The sequence below is a fragment of the Cajanus cajan genome, chromosome 8 (genome assembly GCF_000230855.2).
Source record: "Cajanus cajan strain Asha chromosome 8, NIPB_CcT2T_4, whole genome shotgun sequence".
NCBI lineage: Eukaryota > Viridiplantae > Streptophyta > Magnoliopsida > Fabales > Fabaceae > Cajanus > Cajanus cajan.
In genome coordinates this window covers 23207707-23226945 of record NC_138524.1, presented here as the reverse complement: position 1 = coordinate 23226945, position 19239 = coordinate 23207707, and the positions used below count along the sequence as shown (strand labels likewise).

General features: G+C 34.2%; 1 protein-coding gene across 3 annotated transcripts in view; it reads right to left on the bottom strand.

Annotated features, from left to right (window-relative positions):
* LOC109787989 (putative LRR receptor-like serine/threonine-protein kinase At1g56130) overlaps positions 1 to 19239 on the bottom strand; it is a 65311-nt gene that overhangs the window by 18234 nt on the left and 27838 nt on the right. For all 3 annotated transcript variants that reach the window (XM_083062898.1, XM_083062897.1, XM_083062899.1), the window contains 8 exons: positions 8161 to 8232; positions 8011 to 8082; positions 7836 to 7907; positions 7291 to 7362; positions 7118 to 7183; positions 4783 to 4848; positions 4612 to 4656; positions 3547 to 3611 (listed from right to left, as the gene is read on the bottom strand). In XM_083062898.1, coding sequence (XP_082919024.1) covers positions 3547 to 3611; positions 4612 to 4656; positions 4783 to 4848; positions 7118 to 7183; positions 7291 to 7362; positions 7836 to 7907; positions 8011 to 8082; positions 8161 to 8232 — 530 coding nt within the window. The remainder of the gene's footprint in view (positions 1 to 3546; positions 3612 to 4611; positions 4657 to 4782; positions 4849 to 7117; positions 7184 to 7290; positions 7363 to 7835; positions 7908 to 8010; positions 8083 to 8160; positions 8233 to 19239) is intronic.

The window sequence follows — 19239 nt, the reverse complement described above, 5'->3', positions numbered from 1 at the left end:
AATAAGACGAACAAAACATTTGTGTAACCTTCATAACCATTTTTATAAGGTTGATCCTGGAGAGGCTTGTCTATAAAAGAATTTTCATTTTAATCCTAGAGAGGATTGCCTATAAAAGAATACTTGTTTTGAGCTTAGAGAGACTTGTTTATAAAAGAAAACTTATTCTGAGTTTATAGAGGCTTAACTATAAAAGAATACTTGGTTGTTGAGATTAAAGAGGCATGACTTTTAAAGAATACTTGGTTGTTAAGCCTAGAAAGGCTTGTTGTGAAAAGAATACTTGGGTAGTTGCTTGAAGAGGCAAATCAAAAAATATTTAGGGTTGAGCCAAAAGTGGCTTGTTGAAAGACTACTTGATGGAAGACCATGGGCCAAGGGCCCAATTACTCGAGCTATAGCTAGGAGCATACAGGAAGGATTGGCTAGCTTGGAGGATAGTAGGCTTTCTAGGCCCAAGCTACTCTTCATGTGGGCCATCACATCTTGAGATTTGGGCCTAACTCATTTGTACATAGTAGTTTCTTGTATAGGTTTATTTTTGCCTTTGTATTTGTAAGGCACTTTCTTTCTTTTCTTATAGGATATTCCTTTGAAATTTTAGGGTATTTTACTTGGAGACTTTTGCTCCATTTGACCTTGTATTAAGGGTCATTCATATTCATATTTTTAGTTGTAGAAGTGGGGTGACAAATAGTAAAGTGTGTAGGTGTAACTAGTAATTGGGCCAGAAGTGGGCCTAGGCTAAATTTTACATATTGAGCTTGTTTTCCTCTATTTTTTTTCCAAGGAATTGATTTATCTCGATCTCACCATCATTTGGTGAACCTAACTAAACCAATTCCAAGATTTTTGGATTGGACTAAATGAAGGAAAACACCTTGGCCGCCTAGCTCACTTCCTTGGCCGAATTGACTTAGCTTCTTCTACACACTTGGGAAGCTTGTGATACAAGCTTCTAACTTAGCTTGCTTCCCAAGCTTATAAGTTAGAAGCTTTCTCTACAAGCCTCCTAACTAACTAAACCGGTTAGCTTGAGTGTAAGAAGGCTAACCATGGTTCTCCTTGAACCATAGTTAGTCTAGCTTGCACCACAAGCTTCTCCTTCACTATATAAGTCTTTTCCTTGACTTTGTAAACAATTTTGAGGTTAATGAGATTATAATTTTCAAAAATTATCTCTACTTTCAAAGGTCCAAACCTAGGAGAAAACCTTATCCTTAAGAACCTTCACAAAGGATTCCTTCCTTTGTGCCTTGGTTCTTACTTCTTTTTCTTTTTCTTCTTCAAGAAGAGTGTCGCGCCATCCATATTTGCATCCTTCAAACTTGAAGAGTTTCAAACCTTGTTCGTGACTTTCTATAGCTCAAGAGAAGATTGGACGTGAAGATAGAACTAGGAGAAGATCAACAATCACTTCTACTAGTCATTTCCATCACTACTTGTATCTTTGTTGAAATATAGTGAATCTCAATCTATTTGGATTGAGAATTGGATGTAGTCTTTGTGGTTGAGACAAGCCAATATAAAAATATCTAGTGTTCCATCTGATTTCTCTTTACGCTCCATCTAACTAGCGATACTACTTCACTACGCAAAAAGTGCAAGTTTTTGATACACACTATTTAACCCCTTTTCTGGTGCTTATCTTTTCTCCTCAAAACTAAATTGAAAAATAAATTTTTTAATTTGTAATATTGTTATTAACTCAAACAACCAACATTAATAGAAAATAAAATTTATTATAAATATGTTATATTGCTATAATGTTATCAACAACAAAAAAATCATTACTAAGTAAGAGTGACAATGAGTATTGTCTTGAGTAAGTGAACATTCAAATACTAATTTTATTATTATTATTATTATTATTATTATTATTATTATTATTATTATTATTATTATTATTATTATCGGTTTGAGTCATAAGTCAAAAATACAAAACTTGTTAAAAAAATAGTGTTGAGTTGAGTTTCACCCGAACACTAAAAAAATTTTGATCCAAAGGCACTAGGTAAGTTCAAATTCATGAGTTACCCATATATACTTTTACCCCTAGTTAACATATATCCCAAAACCCCTGGTATTGCTAAATGTATGTGTTTATAAGTGCTACCCAAGGAGGTGCATTAGACTTGTGTGGCTCGAGGTTTTGTCGAGGAGTTAATCATGAATCATGTGTAGAACTCTTGTTTTGTTAACATCATTTTAATATAAAATATAATGGATAACAACACAATAGAGACTTAAATCCCTTCCACCAAGGTTATTAGGTACTACAAGTTTCCAATATACCAATTTAATTGTTTAGTTGATATGTGATATAATTAAGTAATATCTATGTGTGTCTATATATATGTATATATATATATATATATATATATATATATATAGTATTATATTATATACAACAATTGATGCAGTTCAACAAGTGACCTATTCATTCTACCAATAACTTACCAATCCAATACCTTGAGTGGATGATCTAGATAAAAAGTGAATTAGTATAAAAATCTATATGAGTTTCTTTTATTCTTTACTCTTTGTTTATTTACTGGACAATCTATTCCAAATTCTATTACTAGTTATATATTTTCTAAATTGTGTTGAAAAAAATTTTAGAAAAAGTTTTTAAATTTGCAATTCAAATCACATTCTTTCATGTTAATTTTTTTTTATTGTTATCTAAATTATTTTTGGATTATTTAGTAAATGATGTTGTGCTTACATTTTTAACCACATCTTATAAACTTTAAACTTTGAGATATTTCCATTTTTTGACAACTCACAAATGTTAGTTTTCTACCACAAATATAAGAAGTGGTGGTAAAAAATTACAACTTGATGTCATTTGTTTTTTTGAACATATTTTTTGTGGGTTTTCTCTTTCACAAAGATTGTATTGTTTTCTCACCCTTACAAACCCTACAAGATTAATGAAACTCTTGATAGTATGTTGTAAATTTCAATGAACGAAAAGTTATATAATCAAACATAAATAATTATAGTACCAAATAAAAACAATACATACAAAAGGAGAGAGGAGAAAAAAACTTGTATAATGCATTTTGGTTATGCACATATTAAGATGTAATAACAAACATCAAAAATTCCAAAGCTATAAATTCCCTTAATTTAGCATAGCAAAAAATAATCATGACTAATGTGAAAAAGTAAGCATCATTAGCTTACAACTAGTTATTTCTTAACACAAGTAAATTTACTTTATAAGGGTAAAAAATTACATAAACATAAAATATTTTCATATAAATTGTTAAAATTCTCAATTTTTAACAATTATCACCATTTCATGTTACACATACTTGAAGTTTGTAAACAAAGTAAATACAATGTGGTAATTGGCAACTATTTATGAAAATAGAAAATATAACCAACAAAAAGTTTTTAGAATCAATCAACCATTTATGCCTTAATATTTCTTAAAATCAATTAATTTTCTTTCCATGATCAAAATATTGTAATAAATCATTCTCTTTAATAACTTCAATATCTAGCATGGAAGTTAAAGTAAGAAATTGTACTTACAAACTCCGGTGCCACGATTGCAAGGAAAGTTACGCTGAAGGCATCTAAGTCCTGAAGGAATAACACTACAAAATATCTAGTTATTGAATTAAATATAAAAATATTTCATGTTAGAGTATTGTTTAAATGGTAAAACTTTTTCTATTAAATTACTAATTTCTTGTATTATTCGAATAGAGGAAAATAAAATTGATGTCCATGAGATCTAAATTCAACATTGAATAAACTATAAAACTCAAATGAAAGACAAGTACATTATTTCAATATCTAGGAAACATAAACCTGCCTTAACTCCTTGCAATAAAAGCTTTTATTACAAATATTGGTTTTGTAAATGATGATCATTTACATTTAAATCTATATAACTATTTCCTTTTAAAATATTGTTTAAATAACATTTTAAGTTCTTGAAAAGTTATAATTTATAGTGTTAGTTCAAGTAATTATATAACCAATAACATTAGATTCATCAATATATAAATTTTATTCCTTCCTTTTGTATATAGTGCCTTAATGTTATGAAAATTTTACTTTAAAGTTCTAAGTTGTACAACAAACTCTTTATGATGTAGCTCTAACTCAAAATGATGGTTAAACTTCCTTATATATTAATGTCTCATAACAAGTTACATAAAGTTTTATTGATAAATGTTACACACTATAACTATTGTATTTATTTAAAACAATTGATATGATTTATAGGTATCAATCCAATTAGGTATAATATGACGATAGATTTACTAATATAATGATATTTTGTATAACAAGCATCAAATTTATTCTCAAAGTTCTTATAATTAATATATTATCATGAAAATTACTATAATTACAAACAATATTACATATGAAAAGTTAATTTCATATTCACATCGAAGGTATAGTAAATTTTGAAGACATATTAAGATGTTAAATAAACTTTTCATGATTATATATATATATATATATATATAGCAACACTAAAATAAAATAAATTTTATATTTAAAGTATCAAGTAAGCGAAATTTAACACTATTATCATGATTAATTTAAATATTTGCGTAATGATATAATATAAAAAAAATTCACCTGTTCTCTATATCCTTTGCTTGAAAGTTGTTGCCAACTAAATTACTGCATATCACATTTTAATAAGTGACACATTTTATATAATTATTCAAAACTAATGTTAAACTAAAACTTGGAGGAATATATATTATCAAGGAAAAAAAATATGAAAAAATAATGTTTAATACATACATTTGCAAATTTTGTTCAGTGACCCAAGAAGGGAGACTCCCGCTTAAGTTGTTATATGATAAGTCCCTGAAAGCACATATAAACTTACTAAATATAAATATTAAAAAATATTAATAATTAATCAAGTTGTCATATTCTTCACTAAGTTAAATCTAAATTAAACTCATTCTCATATCATATTTGATTACTCAAAGAAAACTAACATTTTATATAGTCTATAATATCATATATAGGCATTGAGTATATATTCAAATGCAAAATTTGAAAGAAGCATTCTTAGTATGTTTGAAAAAATAATTGTTAAAAGTATCAATATATGTTTTAAATGAAATATTTTTACCTATTTATTTAACATTTATATTGAGATGAAGACAATGATAAGTAGGTAATGTATTCCTTTATACTATCATAAAACTTTTGAACTATTTTGTTAGAAAAAATTAATAACAATTTGAAATCTTGAGAAACATTAAACTAGTTTGCAGTTAGGAAAACAAGTAAGGTTAGGATGGACCACCTTGATAGGTGGTCCATGGTGGACAAGGATCTAGAACCTTTAGATTAAACATGTCTCATATTTCATATCATATTTTCACCATAATTGATTGTGCTCTCTCACATCCTTCATTCTTGGTGCCTCTATTAGAGATCATTCGTCATCTTGATCATTGCGCAACGAATGTCAATTGAGTCTATCCATGACTTTTAGTTAGTGTAATACCTCTTAGACCTAACCTCGACTCCTGGAGCAACCTCTATTATTTTTTCACCTAATGACTATTGTTGATGGAGTTTTCATTTGACACTTCTTAACACCAAATCTTCCTTTCGCACTTGAAATCTCTCATTGTAGTCACTTTAAGTCACAGTCCCTCAACTTTGTATGTTTCTTCTAATTTCTTTTCTATCATTTTGCACTTTAAGTCTGAATATAAAATAAACACTTTTTCCCCTACTTATTTTCCCTTAAAGCTTGCTTTTTATTTTAAATCAAATGAGAAAAAATAATGATACTGTCATGACTTGTTTTTTGGGACTAGGTGCTTGCAATTTTAAGCTTTTATTTTTTATTTTTGACAACAAAAGCCAATGATGAGTGAGGGGTATCGGTGGTGAGCGACCATGAAATAGAACAAGGGTAGGGCTGTAGAAAAATGTTAAGTGAGGAATAATTAAGTATGGAAGACATATATATAATCATAGGGGTTATACAAAAATGGTACATGGTACACAACTTATCAAAGTGGTTCATTATAGCATTCATATAGGAAAACTAACAACTTTATCATAAAAATTAAAACAAAATTTAAATATAAATTACATTAAAATCAATAAACCTCTCATCTTCTTAAATACCCATGAAAGAGAATCATTTAATGAACAATATAAGTAGACAAAAATAAAAATTTCCCATTATAAATTCAATTTAAAATGTTTTGCTTGAAGATTCTTTTGTTTCATAATAATCAATGATAATGTTATTGTATTTGGAACATTTTGTTTAGAGAAAAATATATCATATGGAGCTCCACATTCTCTTGAATGCAAATAAAAAATGGTTGATGCAAGCATTCCAATGGATTACAAAAAAAATATTAAATGATATCCATTTTGAGATTTTCTATACTACATGAGAATATTATAAAAAATAGTTTTATGTAATTTATGCATCTATAATTGTTTTAAAATTGATAAGTTTGTATTTGTTGGGCTTATTTAATTAATGTTTTAGTTTTTTTCTCTAGATGATTCAACACTTTACTAAATTTTAGTACCTAAACCTAAATTTATTGGACATTTAACATGTAGTTTTTCTAAATTGTGCCATTGTTTATTTGTCTTGTGCTAGCTTGAAGGTTTATATCAAACAAGATAGTATAGATTTAAAATATCATGCTAGAAAAGGAGAACACACAGGAAAGTCAAATAAGTTATACATAAAAGTAAAGGTCACTTTAATAATCTTTATGTCTCAGAAAAGATTACTATCTAGTTATTCACCAAGAAGTGATACTCTATTTGTACAGTAAAAAAGAGTTTCATTTGTATTTGCATTTGACTTTGACTTTCAATTTTAAAAATGTGTTTGAATGAGTGTATTTATATATACATGATTAAATCTTATTGATTCTCTTTAATACTTACCATGGTTAAGAAAATATTAGAATTTATAATATGCATCAAAATCAACATAAGAAAACATGCATGACACTCATTTATACCAATTCATTGAATATCATCCTGCATAATAATAACCACTTCTATAGAGAAAATAATTACTAGAAATTTCCTACTTCAATGAAACAAAAATTGATTTATTGAAAAATATACTCACATGTTGAGTAAGAGTGCATTCTTTTTGGAAGGTATTGAACCATTTAGTTTGTTATTACCAAGAAACCTAAGCATGGATACTGTTAGAAAACCTTGAATAAAATGAAATCATATATGTGTGTGTGTGTGAGTGTGTGTGAGAGAGAGAGATCAAATTATATCAAGGCACATTACAAATAAGAAAGTGAATTCAAATTGAAAAGTGTGTTTGGAATCTGTCCAATTAGGTTGTTGAAGCTTAAATCCCTGGAAGAAAAAAAACTATGTCATGCTTTCTAATCTAGAAGGAAAAAATTATCCAAAAGATATTATTAAAACATATATCAATTACATGAAATAAGAAATGACAAATAATGTTTAAATAAAACAAGTAACATTTAAGATCTTAGTTACTTGTATTAATTACAAGCCAAACAAAAATTAATTGGTATAGATATCTGAATCAAATTGTATTAGCAATCATATATTTACATAAACAAATTTGTCCTTAAAAAATGTATTTTTTATGCATCATTTCCTTCACATGTTAGCCATCCTAATTCTACCACATGTTACATGTTTTCACATGCCAATATTTTTCATATTGTCAATTTTAAAAATTTATTTTCAACCCCAACAACAATAAATATTATAAAGGTATTTGAGAGAATTGAGATTAAAAGTGTTCAAATAATTTAATATAAATCTAAAGATTTCAATTTTCTTGGTATATTACTTACAATTGGGTTAAATTTCTAAATTCACCAAGATTGGTTGGAATTGTGTCAGAAATATTATTGTTCCTTAACACACTGCAAAAATTGTCAAAAAAAAATGTCATATTATAACATAAACAACAAAAAATATATGACAAAAATATAAGGGATGTCTTTAATTGCATAGTTGTTGCCTTACAAAATTGTTAATGACTTCAAATTTTGCATAAAATCCCATGAAAAGCTCTGCAAAGATAATTCACTTATCTTCCTATTGGTGTACCATAAAAAAATTTGTTAAGTACATAGATAAATAAAAAAGAAACATTTAAGTAATTTGTACACTCACAATTCCACTAGATTTGTCAAGTTGGAAAATGATAATGGTATTGGACCTTCAAAAGAATTCCCTTGAAATCTTCTGCAATATAGTTGGGAAAATGGTTAGGTCTTGTTATCAATAGGATAACTATAAGTAAAACTCACAACTCATGCACAACAAAAATGAGAGAGAGAATGAACAAAAGTATATGAAATTCACTTAATTGATTCACATGGATTAATTCAAACTTGCAATACATTGATTGCCTTTTATAGGCAATTACAAACTAATAAATATTAATCAAAGCCTATCCTTAAAGCTTAAGAAAATTTAGGGGGTAAAAAATTTACTACTAGCAAGCTATTGTAAAATAATAAGCCAGAGCTTGATGGCTAAGCAATATTACTTTGGGGGTGGTGTTGCCATGCAATAATGCGGCTTGATTTTATTATTTTTTTCTTGACATTGTCACCTTTAAATCAAACATGTATAGTTATAAATATTTTCTTCAACTTATAAAACAACTCAATTTTCAAGGGCTTCGTAAAAATATCTACTACTTGTTCTTCAATTCGACAATAATTAATCTTCACTTATTTATCAATTATCAATTCTCGTATCTTGTGAAATCAAATATCAATATGTTCGAACAACTTGTGAAAATTGATATGATATACGCAATCTAGTAATCAAGTGAAATAAGGTAATTACTAAAATCAATTTGGATTACAACTTTTATTCTGCTATGTAATAAATCTGATATACTTTGTATCTTGTTTGGTTCGTAATCTGAATGTGATTAGTAAAAAGTTGTATAAGAAAGAAAGAAATTAGCAAGATAGCAAGAAAGACCATTAGAAGCCATCTAAGCAAAGAATCTATTTGTGTTCTACTTGGGACCAATAAATGGTACTAGAGCTGAAATTTGTTAAATCACACAAGTTAGATCCTAAAAACCCTTAGAATGGCTAGTAATCAATTACCTTTTGTTGAAGGTGCCTCCATAAACAAACCCCTCTATTTTGTGGTGATAACTATCCTTTTTGGAAAGTGAGAATGAAATCTTTATGGAATCTATTCATAGGAGTATTTGGCAGGCTGTAATTACCGAGTACAAAAGTCCTACAATAAATGTAAAAGGGAAAAGTGTTGACAAACCTTTTGATAGCCAGGAATCGAGTGAAATTAGAAGAGCTGAAAATGATGCAAAAGCTTTAAATATTATACATTCTACATTGAATTCTAATGAATTTTTAGAATTTCAACTTGTAGTACAACTAAGGAAGCACGAGACTTAATACAAGTCACTCATGAAGGAACTCTAGAAGTAAGGCGTGCAAGGAAGAATACACTCATTCAAGAATATGAGACATTTAGAATGACACAAGGAGAAACCAACATGGAAATGCAAAAGAGGTTCACTCACATAATAAATCACTTGAAAGGACTAGGAAAGATCTTTGATGAAGAAGTGAATGTGAAAGTGTAGACCCCTAAAATTGTCCGGGTCGGAAATAAAGCTCAAAGACTCTCAAAGACCGAAGGAAAGTCAGCCGGAAGGACTCCTGGAAGACCCTAGGATGATTCTTTGCAGGTCTAGAAGTCTTAGAATAGCTTAAAATAAGGGTATGCAAGGATTGGAGCTCAATACACCCTCCTAGAGGTTCAGTACGGCCGTACTGAGCCATTTGAACTGTAATACGGTCGTACTGAACTCAATACGGCCGTACTGAAGATTTTGAACTTCAGTACGGCCGTACCAAATTCAATACGGCCGTACTGTAGTTCAAAAACCCAGTACGGGCCGTATTGACCCCCCAGGCCGTATTGCGCCTCAATCCTATAAATAGGACGTCATTGGCACGTCCTTCCACACTTTTTACACATTCCTCAACCCTCCTAATGAGTATTCTTGGGTTTTTGAGTTGTTCTCTACCCTAGATATCTCTCCGGGAGCCGATCCGACGAAGTTCTTGAGTCATGAGCCATTAGCTTGAGATTCGAACAAGTCGAAGGGAAATCTCTTTGATTTTCATAGTAAAAATTTGTCTTTGGGGAAAGGAGCGAGCGGACGTGTAGTGGGAAGGAGCGCCAAAAAGCCTCTTAACGTTGTTCTGATATATATAAAAGCCCGCTTCGGAGGTTTCTTTCTAAATCCTTTCTTTTACCGCTTTTATTGATTTTTGATTGTCGCATTGCATCTTTAGAGCTTTCATCATGTAAATATTTAATCTATAATTGTTTCTAATAAATGGGGGTAATTTAGTAATTTTATATTGTTATTTATGAAATAATCCGTCATAGGGAACCCGAAAGGGGCGTTGTGGGGTGCTAACACCTTCCTCGCACGTAATCGACTCCCTTACCCGACTCTGGTTGTAATGGCCAAGTTTGATTTATGAAAATCAATTGCCTTATATCTTTTTCCAATGTTTTGAGTAAAATATTGGTGGCGACTCCAAGAACCCTTCTTTTTACGAAAACCACTAATCCATGGAGGGTCCCGCTTGGGATTAACATGGATTGGTGAATCATTTAATAAAATTGTTAGTTCGATGAGGTCTCAGTTTGAGAATAAGTCGTTCTAACAATCCATCATCTTTCAAAACTTAAAAAGAGTCCAACCATCGTCGCGAATGCCAATGTCCGTTTTGGCGGGTGGCGACAGATGGCGACTCCGCTGGGGAAATTCTCGAGAGTCAGTCCCATTTAGTGATGGATTATTTCTAAAATAATAGTTTAAAATTACTTCATTACCCCTCACTTGTATGATAACATGTTTTACATAGTTGGCTTTAATAAATGTTGGATGTTTAAATTTACGCAATTGTTTGAAATACAAACTGCACACGAACCTTTGCACACAACAGTTCCCTCTATACCCGGGGGCATGAGTGGAAAGCCATAGGGAGTGGATGTTAGTACGGCCGGTTGTCGAATGGGTCTATAGGTGCCCGTAGACCGTTGTCGGAATGCATCACTCAAGGTGATAACCATGAACTCAAGTCCGACAGTGCGTTGGAGCTTTCCATCGAATTACGACGAGAGGAATTGGGTCCCTATAATGGGGGCACCTTGGGGGCCTCAGACCAGTGAGAACAGTTAGAACCTCCTTGAATATGCACTTTTCTGCAGGATACCCCTACCTCGTGATTCGCTCGTGACGGTTCGTGGATGAGTGAATTGTTTGTGCATCGTTTATGTGACATTGTTTGAGAATACATTGCATTCTTTAAACATACAACATTCCCTTTTTTTTAGAAAAAAAATAAATAAATAATAAATAATAAGAATAAATAGGAATAAGAATCTTCCCTTACATGGTGTTAACATCTACCTTCATCACATTCATATAGGTAGTTTCCATTTTCACCCAAAAAATAAATAAATACAAAAACAAAATACCCAAGAAAAAGAAAAAAGGGTTATTTATCCAAACCAAGCGATATCATGCATCATCTTAGGAACATCCTAAAAACATGATAATGCTTAGTTGAATAAACACAATGCATGCATATTCAACGCCATCATCTCATATCATGCATTCTTATCAAAGATCATGGAGGGATCTAGGTTTGCATTTCATACATCTCTCCTAGTAATTTATTAATAACATTAATAAAAAGAAAGGATTAATCGATGCGTATGTTCGAAAAATGGATCGCACGCCGTTTGTTATTAAGCGTAAGCCAACAACCGCGCCAAGCGAACGCACATCAACTCCGTTGTTGGTAATCAAGACGAATAAAGGGGAAGGTCCGATACCATTGAAGATCACTGCTCCAAGACCTTTTCCCTACAAATCGAATAAGGTTGTGCCATGGATATACGACATCCATTCTTCTGCCGACAGCGATATCTCTAACATCGCTGGACTTGGGGGCATGACTAGGAGTGGCAGGATCTACACTCCCGAAGATCTTCATGATAAAGCTCCCAAGAATAAAGGAAAGGAAAAAGAAAAAGAGAAAACTGAGGAAAATAAAGAATCCGAGGAGGAGACTGACGAGCTGTTAAAGTTTATCTGACAGAGCGAGTACTCCATCGTGGATCAACTTCATAGGATGCCCGCAAAGATTACTCTGTTGTCGTTGATCCTAAGCTCCGAACCGCATCGACAAGCTCTGTTGAAAGTCTTGAACGAGGCATACGTGTCGCACACTATCTCCCAAGATAAGTTTGGGGGGATTGTTAGTCACATCACGGCTAATGATCACCTCACTTTCACCGATGAAGAGATCCCCGCTGAGGGACTGAATCACAACAAGCCCTTGCACATCTCTGTAAAGTGTAAGGAATATCACATCGCTAAAGTCTTGGTGGATAACGGATCTTCCTTGAATGTAATGCCAAAAAGAACGTTCGATCAAATGGCAATCAAGGGAATCCAAATGCGCCCGAGCAACATGATCGTCCGAGCTTTCGACGGTTCTAAAAGAGAAGTGGTGGGAGAAATTAATCTTCCAATCCAAATTGGACCCACCATCTTTAATGTCGAATTTCAAGTGATGGACATTACTCCCGCGTACAGCTGTCTCCTCGGCCGACCTTGGATTCATGATGCGAAAGCTGTTCCCTCTACACTCCACCAGAAAGTCAAATTCATAGTGGGTGATGACAAGCTGGTGACCGTACAAGCCGAAGATGACATACTCATCAGCAAGCCGTCTGCCATACCTTACGTGGACGCAGCAGAGGAAGCTCTAGAGACCGCCTTCCAAGCATTGGAGATTGCCAATGTCGAAACATTTCCCCGAGAAATGAAGAAGGTAGCCTACATGCTCACCAAGAACGGATACTTGCCTGGACAAGGACTTGGCAAGGATTCCCAAGGAATTCCCGAGCTACCCATTATTAAGGATAATCCGCGGAAACAAGGGTTAGGATATAACCCTAATAAAGATCAAAGGACGAAGAGGAACCAAGGTCCTTCTCGACGTTCTTTAAGCCAGATCTTTAGGAAGGTCGGTTCACAAGCGTCAAGGCCGGTCGTCGTCATCAAGTGTTCTTCTTCTTCCGATAGGGATGTATAGACCTGATGACTGTTAGAGATCACTCCTCGGGGACAGCCCGACCCCCGAGCCTCGATAGGGCTCATGTTTCCACTATAATTATAATAAAATCATTCTCTATTCTTTCTTATTGCTTCTTTTCTTGCTTACAATAAATTTCTAGACCACGTTATTTTTAACCCTGTTTGAATAAGCATGAATGAAGTTGAAATTGTCTTAATAACAATAAACCCGCATCATTTTAATGCGAAAGTGTGTGTGATAACTTGGAGCACCATTCCTTGGCCTCAACAAGCGCCATCATGGATAAAAAAGGAATCCTTTAAAGAACAAAAATCATAAAAACAAAAAAAAGCTCGGCAGGAAACCCAAAAAGGGGGCTGCGCAAAAATAAGAGCAAAAGACCCGCTAGGAATCCCACGAAAGGGTGACCTAGGCAAAAGTTAGGGTTAGAAAAATAAACAAAAACAAAGGTCCGCTAAGACGCCACAAAAGGGTGTTTTAGGCAAAAATAAGGACAATCAAAAAGCGAAAATAAATCCATGATGGTACCATGAGCTGAATTCAAAAAGAAAGGTTCAAGGAAACTATCTAAGTTGTCAAATCACAACGTCAATAACAAGACTTCCTTAACTTCATAAGTGTTTAATCAAACAAGTCTAAACACATAAGCCTACCTTGGCCAGCCATTCTTACAAAAACCATTTTCGAAAAAATAATCCCCTCTAAAACACAAACTTTTGAACAAAAATACCTTTCCCTTCTTTTCTCTTGTCCCAAACGATTTTAGAATAATCTAGTGGAAACATGGAGATATAGTGGTCAATAGGAAGGTTAATACATCTTCTAAAGGAAGGGAATGATCACTGGGTCGATGACACCAATCTCGATATAACACGCATCATTCCTCGGTTACAGAAATTGGTAGCGCACAGCCCGTCTAAGAGGAATGGCAAAATCCAAGCAAAGAAACGCATCGGTTAATTCTTTTGAAAAATAAATCAAATAGAATTAGGTGCATCATACCGCATACATGCATACAGATGATAGGTGTACTGGAAGATCACTTATTCTCTGTTTATTGAAAAAACAAACAAAAAACAAAAAAAACAAAAAAAAGCAAAAAAACATATAAACTTCAGAAAAAACAATGCGCCCGTACCATGTTCAGTACGCCCGTACTAAAATTAGGGTTATGAACAAATTTTCAACTCAATACGGGCGTACTGAAATGAATACGGCAGCATTGGCCATAACGACCACACCAATACGGGCGTATTGAATTCAATACGGCCCGTATTGGCCCCTTCTTTTGTACATCAACAACATCTTCATTCCTCGGCATACTTTATCTGTGAGTGTGTTTGAGATCCCTCCGATTCCAAAAAAAAAAAAAAAAAAAGCCGAAAAATCGACAAAAAAGGCAATCAATAATAGAAAAAGCCGAAAATCGACAAAAAAGGCAAAATTCAGAAAATCAAACAATCATACAGAATAACTGAGCCTGGAGAGGCTTGCCAAAATAATACTCCCCAGAGACATCTCAGCTTGCACTCTTGGGCCGAATTCCCAGTGAAAGCTATCAGAGCAAGATCAGCAAGATTCCCCGATGGAAGCATGATCATCCGAACAGAATGTCCGAGTCAAAGGACTTAAACTTCCTCGGTGGAAGATAGCTTTCCAACTCGAGCGCCGAGTGAAGCTAAGCCTGAAGAGGCTTTCTAAATAATACTCTGGGATACACAAGATCCTCAATTCTCATTCGCCTACTCAGAGGCACCCCCTTCAAAAAAGGAGAATCAGAAAAGATCAAAATGACAGAATCCCCCAGCGGATAACAGCCTACGCAGAGGCAACAAAACCAGAAAATCAAAAAAGAGCCACCCGAATAAGGATAACCGGGATACTCCACAAACGTCGAAAGGACGTCAGCCAATCATAAGGCATCGCTCACATCAGAAAGAGCATCTTTGTGTCTACATCCCCAAGGAATCAGAAATTCCCCAGTGGGCACCAACTACGCAATGGAAAGTTGGGACACAAGAACCTATGAGTAACTGCACATCCCCTAGACGGATCCCTGCGTTATCCAGCCCTCAGCGGCATCAAAATCAACAACAATCGTCGAAGCAGCATCGTGGACTGTGGAGACAAAATCATCTCGAATCCCTGGAGAGGGCAAACTCACGCTACCAAAGTGACCAGAAGCACGGAGGTATGCAACCCTGGAGAGGCGACAACCAATACTCAGCTACCGACGTCGTCAGAAACACGGAGGTATGCAGCTACCGAGGTTGTCAGAAACACCAAGGTATGCAACGAGCCTGGAGAGGCGACGACTAATACTCAGCTACCGACGTCGTCAGAAACACGGAGGTATGCAGCTACCGAGGTTGTCAGAAACACCAAGGTATGCAACGAGCCTGGAGAGGCGACGACTAATACTCAGCTACCCCGTCGTCAGAAACACGGAGGTATGCAGCTGCCAACGTCGTCAGAAACACGGAGGCATGCAGACCCTGGAGAGGGCAAACTCACGCTACCGAGGTTGTCAGAAACACCGAAGTACGCACGAGCCTGGAGAGGCGACGACTAATACTCAACCTGGAGAGGCTACTCGACAATTTTCCCACCTGAAGACACTACAAGTTGGAAGGGTGGCTTACTCCCCGGACAATTGGGTCAACTCCTTTACTTGTCAGCCGGTACACCAAAAAGCCGTTCGACTAAGTAAAGGGGGGGCAGCTGTAGACCCCTAAAATTGTCCGGGTTGGAAATAAAGCTCAAAGACTCTCAAAGACCGAAGGAAAGTCAGCCGGAAGGACTCCTGGAAGACCCTAGGATGATTCTTTGTAGGTCTAGAAGTCTTAGAATAGCTTAAAATAAGGGTATGCAAGGATTGGAGCTCAATACACCCTCCCAGAGGTTCAGTACGGCCGTACTGAGCCATTTGAACTGCAATACGGCCGTAATGAACTCAATACGGTCGTACTGAAGATTTTGAACTTCAGTATGGCCGTACCAAATTCAATACGGCCGTACTGTAGTTCAAAAACCCAGTACGGGCCGTATTGACCCCCCAGGCCGTATAAATAGGACGTCATTGGCACGTCCTTCAACACTTTTTACACATTCCTCAACCCTCCTAATGAGTATTCTTGGGTTTTTGAGCTGTTCTCTGCCCTAGATATCTCTCCGGGAGCCGATCCGACGAAGTTCTTGAGTCATGAGCCATTAGCTTGAGATTCGAACAAGTCGAAGGGAAATCTCTTTGATTTCCATAGTAAAAATTTGTCTTTAGGGGAAAGGAGCGAGCGGACGTGTAGTGGGAAGGAGCGCCAAAAAGCCTCTTAACGTTGTTCTGATATATATAAAAGCCCACTTCGGAGGTTTCTTTCTAAATCCTTTCTTTTACCGCTTTTATTGATTTTTGATTGTCGCATTGCATCTTTAGAGCTTTCATCATGTAAATATTTAATCTATAATCGTTTCTAATAAATGGGGGTAATTTAGTAATTTTACATTGTTATTTATGAAATAATCCGTCATAGGGAACCCGAAAGGGGCGTTGTGGGGTGCTAACACCTTCCTCGCACGTAATCGACTCCCTTACCCGACTCTGGTTGTAATGGCCAAGTTTGATTTATGAAAATCAATTGCCTTATATCTTTTTCCAATGTTTTGAGTAAAATATTGGTGGTGACTCCAAGAACCCTTCTTTTTACGAAAACCACTAATCCATGGAGGGTCCCTCTTGGGATTAACATGGATTGGTGAATCATTTAATAAAATTGTTAGTTCGATGAGGTCTCAGTTTGAGAATAAGTCGTTCTAACAATCCATCATCTTTCAAAACTTAAAAAGAGTCCAACCATCGTCGCGAATGCCAATGTCCGTTTTGGCGGGTGGCGACAGAAAGTTCTAAAGTCATTAAATAGGATATGGCAACCTACTGCGACAGCCATTACCAAATCGAAGAACTTAGCCAAAATGACAAGTGCTGAACTATTTGAAAAACTAAGAAAGTATGAAATGGGTATGACTAGAATGACTGAGGAAGAACAAAAAGATAAGAAAGTCAAAGGTCTAGCTTTGAAAATAGACAATTCCTCAAGTGAAGAAGAATGCAACAACAATGAAGAAGAATCTGAAAATGAAAAGCTGAACATAATGGTAAGGAAATTTAGGAGAATTATGAAGAAAAAGAACTTCAAAAAGAAACCATCAAGTCAAAAGAAATTCTTCAAGAAAAATGAAAATTCTTCTCCAACATTTAAATGTTTTGAGTGTGGGAAAGTTGGTCATGTAAAGGTTGATTGTCCCTACTTAAGAAAACAAGTAAATGAGGAAAACAAATCAAAATTCAGATCCAAGAAGAAGAAAACTTATATAGCTTGGGAGGACAATGCTTCTATAACCTCCAGCAATAGTGAACAAGATCAAGAGGCAAATCTCTATCTCATGACAAAACATGATTCAGATTATGAGGTAAGTGATTCAGACTCATCCTCTTGTTCTTACAATCAAATACAAGATGCCTTTTCTGAACTTTATGTTAAAGCCAAGAAAATAGAAAATTTGAATAAAGTCTATAAAGGAAAAATTAGAAAATTAGAATTGAAAGTATCTTTCCTAAAAAAAATGAAACTTTTGCAACTGAAATTAGTAAGTTAAAATTGCCTTGCATAGATTGCAAAAGTTTGTATGTTGCATTAAAATCAAAAGAAAACAAAAGAGCAGATTTGAAAAATAATTATAGCAAATTCATGACTCCACATTTTTCATGTAACTATTGTGTGAAACCTGGACACAATTATTCTAGATGCATGATTAGGAAATATGGTGTTCCTAGTGGAAGTTTTAGTTGGATTAAAATGTTTGATTATGTACGTACTAACTCTCAAGGACCCAATTTCTTTTGGGTACCAAAATAAAGTTAAATTTTGATTTATATGTGTGCTTGAGAGCCAAGAAAATAATGTTGTATTTGGACAGTGGTTGTTCAAAGCATATGATAAGCAAGTTTATTACCTTACAAGAAAGAGAAAGTGGTACAGTAACCTATGGAGATAACAAAAAAGGCAAAATACAAGGTTTGGGTACAATTGGTAACAATTTTAATACCCTTATTAAAGATGTTCTATATGTAGAAGGTCTTAAATATAATTTGCTTACTATTAGCCAGCTTTGTGATAAGAATTACAATGTCTCCTTTAATAATGAATGTTGTATGATTAGTGATAAGAATAATAATGAAACCTTGTTTGTTGGTAAGAGGATTAACAACATATACATCTTAGATTTAGATCATACATCATCTAGCATTACATGTCTTTCCTCTAATGATGATTTAACATGGTTATGGCATAGATGCATTGCATATATTAATGTTGATTGTCGCCACCCGCCGAAACGGACGTTGGCATTCGCGACGATGGTTGGACTCTTTTTTAATTTTAGAAATGTTGGATTGTTAGAGCGACTTATTCTCAAACTGAGACCTCATCGAACTAACAATATTTATTAAATGATTCTCACCGACCTATGTTAATCCCAAATGGGACCCTCCATAGATTAGCAGTTTTCGTAAAAAGAAGGGTTCTTGGAGTCGCCACCAATATTTTACTCAAAACATTGGAAAAAGATACAAGGCAATTGATTTTCATAAATCAACTTTGGCCACTACAACCAGAGTCGGGTAAGGGAGTCGGTTACGTGCGAGGAAGGTGTTAGCACCCCACAACGCCCCTTTCGGGTTCCCTATGACGGATTATTTCATAAATAACAGTGTAAAGTTACTAAATTACCCCTATTTATTAGAAACGATTATAGATTAAATATTTACATGATGAAAGCTCTAAACATGCAATGCGACAATCAAAAATCAATAAAAGCGGTAAAAGAAAGGATTTAGAAAGAAACCTCCGAAGCGGGCTTTTATATATATCAGAACAACGTTAGGAGGCTTTTTGGCGCTCCTTCCCACTACACGTCCGCTCGCTCCTTTCCCCTAAAGACAAATTTTTACTATGGAAATCAAAGAGATTTCCCTTCGACTTGTTCGAATCTCAAGCTAATGGCTCATGACTCAAGA